General features: G+C 35.5%; 1 protein-coding gene across 2 annotated transcripts in view; it reads right to left on the reverse strand.

Annotated features, from left to right (window-relative positions):
- Positions 1 to 5,317, reverse strand: part of LOC132268187 (uncharacterized) — a 29,816-nt gene extending 24,499 nt beyond the window's left edge. The window contains exon 1 of one of the 2 annotated variants that reach the window (XM_059768970.1): positions 5,033 to 5,317. In XM_059768970.1, the coding sequence (XP_059624953.1) occupies positions 5,033 to 5,089 (57 nt within the window). In that variant the 5' untranslated portion in view covers positions 5,090 to 5,317. The remainder of the gene's footprint in view (positions 1 to 5,032) is intronic. The other variant, XM_059768971.1, reaches the window with a different exon arrangement.
- Positions 5,318 to 6,000: the final 683 nt, after the last annotated feature.

Here is a 6,000-nt window from a genome sequence, read left to right on the forward strand (position 1 = left end):
GATTCTCAAATACCTAAAGGGATCACCTGGAAGAGGTTTGTTGTTTGAAAACCACGGCCATCTAAGGATTGAAGCCTATACCGATGTTGATTGGGCAGGTAGTGTGATGGATAGAAGGTCTACTTCAGGTTACTGTACTTATGTTGGTGGCAACTTGGTTACTTGGAAAAGCAAGAAGCAAACCGTTGTAGCAAGGAGTAGTGCAGAAGCTGAGTTCAGAGCAGTTGCTCATGGAATTTGTGAACTTTTGTGGCTGAAAAGATTACTTGAAGATCTTGAAATCTCAAGTCTGATGCCTATGAAGTTTTACTGTGATAATAAAGCTGCAATCAACATAGCTCACAACCGTGTCCAACATGATAGGACTAAGCATGTGGAAGTTGATAGACATTTTATTAAGGAGAAATTGGAAGAAGGAGTGATATGTTTGCCCTATATTCCTACAGGAGAACAGGTCACAGATATCCTCACTAAAGGATCACCGAAGGGGAAATTTGACAATCTTACAGGCAAGCTGGGAATACAAGATATTTTTCGAGCCAGCTTGAGGGGGAGTGTGGAAAGATCTAGGCTGAATTGTTAGGAAATTAGTTAGCGAGGATTTTTAGGAATTATCCATAGTTAGAGTTGACTTTTTAAAATTTTACATAAGTAGTTCCTATATCATAGGAATTATGATTTGTATATATCTTTTCCTTAGATAGAAATTGTAATAAACTTCTATATATATAGGCTTGTAAACTAACATATGTGATATGAAAAGAGAATATCAGAATTTTTTTTTTTTCACCTTTGTGTTCAATACATAATCTTGTTTTAATTACATAACTGAATAACAACAAATGTGGATCGGCAGAGAAAATATATATATATATAGAATGACACGGGATAGAAAGAGATAGAAGCTAACTACTAAATTTCAAAAATAAGGAAAATCCCTAAAATAAATTAAAAACATAACTCTAAAATCATTTGTGCCTTCGGCTCTTGCATCTCAAATATGGCATGACTGAAACCCATCTCAATTTCCATCAAAAAGACTCAAATTCAATTTCTAATGATGCAATAAATACATAAGGAACTTCTTGCATACAAGAAATATGCAAGAGACAGTCTAGGATCAATTTTTTAGAAGAATCGGGCTGGGTTGGGGTAATCATTCTTTGAAGATTATTTCCCCTACTTTTTAACAATCTCGGTTTTCATGGTGTACCAATTGCCAAATTTGAAGTTCATTGAATTCCCTCCACTCTTCCTCATTCCTACTCTTAGAATTTCCATTTTTTAGAATTCTAAATGATAGTAAATGAAACAATCCAATTTTATCCTCCTCGATGAGGCTTCTTATCCTTGTCCGCTTCAGAGGAAACAGTGGTACTTGGAATCTAATGGCTCCTTTCTCAACTCCATCATTTTTACTTTCATCCTGAACTAAGCTAATGTTTTTCCATTTCCTATGGCCTAAAGGATTCCCAATGCTAGCTCATTCATTAGTCAATACATTGGTTAGTAGCTTATAAAAAGGCATCAAGATGCGTACTGATGAGTTGCTTTAGCCTATTGTGCCTTACAAGGCCTTATACTCAAATTTGTGTTATGTGGAATAGAAATAGCATGCAGTGACCTTTGTGTCCGTTGATGTGTCCCTGTAGTCTTTGACAAGATTCTTTGCTCAGCTGGATAATGATGGAGTTGCTCCAAGGGAATTTGTCTCTCTTTGAAACCTCTTTGAGAGATTTGGCTCCAGCAAGAGTGCATGGAGGGAGAGGGGGGGGGGATCGAGTGGAAAAAGACCCAAAATTGACTCTAAGAGATACTTGAACAGTTGGACTGTAAGAAAATCAAGAATTTTTAATGGTGCAATGCAGTGAAGAGAATGTTTGAAGCAATGTTCTCTTTTATCTCCCCTATGCATTATCTTTTTATCTTACATGCGGCTAAATATTATTGATTTCCCCTATGCATTATCTTTTTAACTTGCATACAGCTATATACTATCAATCTCTCCTATGCATTATCTTTCTATCTTACATGTGGCTATATATTATCAAAGCCTTTAAAGGGCTACCTTGAATGTTATCATGAGTTGTTCTTGGGTTATGACTTCTTATTCTCATGGTAGCACTGTCGCAGCCTTACAGTAGCTTTTGCCTATCGAGATATCCATTCAAATTTGATTACATTCAATAGGAACTCGGAAGAAGCTGGTGTTGCAAAAACCCCTAGGTGGTCAAACGTTATCCCTTTGCAATGCCAAAAGTTAAGTCACAAAGCTGGCTGGGTTACAAGACGCGGCAGAGGCTAAGTTTAGGGCAAGTTCACCTCCACGAGCAATCAATCCTTCTTATTGATAAGCTTGGCCCAAACAGACAAGGTAAGCTGGAACGGAGGGCTAAAAGGGGCGGAAATGTGAGAAAGTTTATTCTTTTGCGCTTACTTGATGTACAGAACAAGCGTGCAAATTGATGGGGGATTTGAAAAGGACCAACAACGGGTAGCTTACCAGGCCCCCACCTTAAAGTGAAGAGCCTCGCCGGACTATGCTCGAGCCAAGCTCAAGCCGGTCGTGGCTAAACTCGCAGTAGGGTTCGAGTGCAAGTTTAGAGACGTGCACTAATCTTTTCCTCCAGGTCAACATGCTCCAGATTCGCTATTAAGCAAGCAAAACTTATAGCTCCCCTAGAAGGAGTTAGAGAAGCCTCCATGATGCGCCTTTATGGGTGCTTAATTTCTCAATCCTGAGTTCTTTATTCTTTTGGGTACATGACTGGTATACTAAATCTATAGAGGAATTTGTGGATTTTTGAGAGTATAGAGGGTTTTCTTTTCTGCAATTGTATTTGGGATGCACTCCCCTCTTGAGGCGCTCTTTAGAAATGTGTTATGGACAGGCTCAACAGGTTATGGACATTGCGTGAGAGAGTAGAAATGTGTAGTGTTTTTAAGGTGGAGACTAGATTTATCTTAACATCTACTAATCAGCAGGCTGATCCCTTGGGTAAGGGAGTCTTTATTATGATGGTGGTTACGAGTCACCATAACCCCCTTTCCCTCACCCCATACCAAAACTCCAAGTCCCAATGTGATTAGTAGAGCAGGTATATAAGGTTTGGATTGTTGGGGCTACATGGGCAAGTTTATTCAGGTGCTAATGTGTTTGGGTTGCTCTGCCTTTTTTCTTGTGCTAGAATGATTCTTCGTAGTTGTTTGTTTTTGTGCTATTCTTTTCATTAATTATATTTCTTGTTTTTTTTATATATATAAAGATATAGATTCACATAATTAACTTAATACATATAGAAATATGAAATAGAATCAGAATTTCTACAAGTTTACAGCTATAATATTTTAACCAGATCACTTAAATTTCAAGTTAATAAAATTATTTGTCAACATGTTTATCCTATACAGCTGAGTTCACTAGTACCGTGTGTTTTAATTCCATTTATACATAAACCTAAAGCTAATGTTGCTTTTAATCTTTGCCAAAACAATGGCGTAAAAGTAACAACCAACAGGTAACATTTATTTAACTGATGAAACAATGTAGTTAACAAAGCTAAATACCGTTCATGGTGCATTAAAGAAACCCTTCCAACACCGCCGTTCCTAAAAGATAAAATACTTATGCCTTCAATTTAGCTTCTCACATGATGTCTCTCTAATCAAATTATGGTAGATTATAACATCTTAAGCTTCCCACTTAAGACTTTTTCGTTTCAACAAATTCATAGGAGCCACCTCTTACATTCCAACAGAAGATGAGATAAAAAGAACCAAAGATATCATGTTTCATACAAACTTGTGAAACCAAATTTAGACTGCTCTACTAGGAGGCAGAAAAAGTTAGTAAGAACCTTTGGTCAAGTAGGAGACTGAGAATCTTAAAGGCAACCCTACCAGCAGGTGTTTCTCAGATATGCTAACTTTACAATCCCTCTTTCTCTTCTCTGTTGTTTTTGAGTCCTAAATCACTGAAAGACTTTTAATATAAAGCACTGGCACATCTTAAGCTTTCCTCAACAAAAGCAATGAATCCTACCCCTAATATTGAAATGTAAGGCATGATAAAAAGTATATATAACCGAAAGCCACTGCTAGTTCATGAGTTTGACAACGCTGAGCAACAGGCAATTTAGTGGTCCTACCGGCCGATCTCGTTAAAATACAGTTTCACACAATTACCAAAACTAGAAATTACTTTGCCAAAGCTTGTGCTAGTAAGATTCTTTGTAGGAACCTGGAATCAACACACAGTTTAAACTCAAATTGAATGAGTGACCACAAACCAAAAATTAAACTTGATTGTACAATTTCAGGATTGTCTATTTCAATGAATCATGCAAACGATCCTTGGCAAAGGGTTTCACATAGTGGGCCAATTCTGAGTCCTTAGAATTAAATTGTTAAGACTTTGTTAAATTGAGTTCAGAATATCAACGCAGCCCTGTTCTTTTACCACTCAACTATAAGGTGGCATTACACAGAAAAAAACAATTTTCAGTACACCTGTAATCTTGGGGATATGCAAGTTGGTGACAACCCACTAGGATTAAAATTTAGAAATTTACTATATACTGATCAAATTAAATTTGATTCATTGTCTGGTCTTGCAATAAGCATGCTACTACTACATAACCTACAGGAACACATATACCCTCAAACTAAGCACAAATTCCTCCATATAATTGGGGCTTGTGTTGCAATTAAGAACATTTGGTAACAATAAGGAAGACGAGCAATCTTGATATAATTTCTTAAAACTTTAGGAGTACTGTTCCTGGAACCTTAAAACATGACTATCACATTGCTTCTATCCCCCTATCAAGAAAATCAAAAGGAAAGAGAAAACAGACTGATACAACAACCATGACTACCTACACACACATCTCTCTCTCTACATATACATATACATATAATTTAGAAAGATTGGAATGAAGCATATTTGGTAAAAATCTATATTACATGTCAAAAATAGAAAATTGATGGGATGAAATATAAATATATATAATTATTGGGAAAGAAAAAGTACCCTCATCTCACTGTTGCCGAAGAAAGCATCGAAGAGCTTGCGAAAGGCTTGTCCCATGACGATGATGGGTTTTGATCACTGATTCTTTTCTCTCTCTCTACAAGAATCAGATTATAGCAACAGAGAAAGCGTCAGCGATCGAAGGTTGGAGTTGTAAAAAAGGCTTCCCGAACACAAATTGATATCCGATGAGCTCCGTATTGACGAGTACACGAAGAGAGATAGAGATGAGACAACAGAGACAGAGCTTTAGAACATTTTAGCGTTGCTTTTTTTTTTTCCTTCCTATAAAATCTTTTCTAAAATTGTTTTTAATTTTTTTCGTTTTTATTATTGGTTATTGCGATGGCTGACAAAATTGACTCGTTAAAACTCAATTTCCTCTCCCTGAAAATTTTTTCAATCCCGGAAATTTTAGTACAGTTTTACTACTACCAAAAAGGGAATTATGATTGAATTTGAACTGCGGTTTCATAAATTCATTGTTTGAATAAACTTTCGAATTCAAGTATATCAATTCTAATTTTATTATCTGGATAATATTAATTAAATAAAATAATGTAATACATATCTATTTACCTTGTTTAAAATTAATGAGTACATCGTGCCTCTATTTACCTATCATCCTAGTTAGTAAGTTTTGCGTATCCTTTAATTCGTTTTTATATTTTAAGGTAACCTTATTTTTTTTTTATCCTTTAATTCGTTTTTATACTTTAAGGTAACCTTATTTTTTTTTTTTTTTATAATGATAGTATTTTTCTGGAACGTACACTCTTAACATAAACTATCATCTTTTATTTGGTATAACCCTTCTCTTTCACACTATCAAAATAACATTATTTGTTATGCAATTTCGAGAAAGGCTGTGACCACTCAATTGTTCTACTATCACTCTATTTTTTTAATCTCTTAGTATTGTCAATCAAATAATTGATCTTTAATCAAAGTAATGAAACACCTATTAT

This window comes from Cornus florida, unplaced genomic scaffold, assembly GCF_030987335.1.
Source record: "Cornus florida cultivar Cherokee Brave unplaced genomic scaffold, ASM3098733v1 CherokeeBrave_3.0.0_Hap2_Chr08, whole genome shotgun sequence".
NCBI lineage: Eukaryota > Viridiplantae > Streptophyta > Magnoliopsida > Cornales > Cornaceae > Cornus > Cornus florida.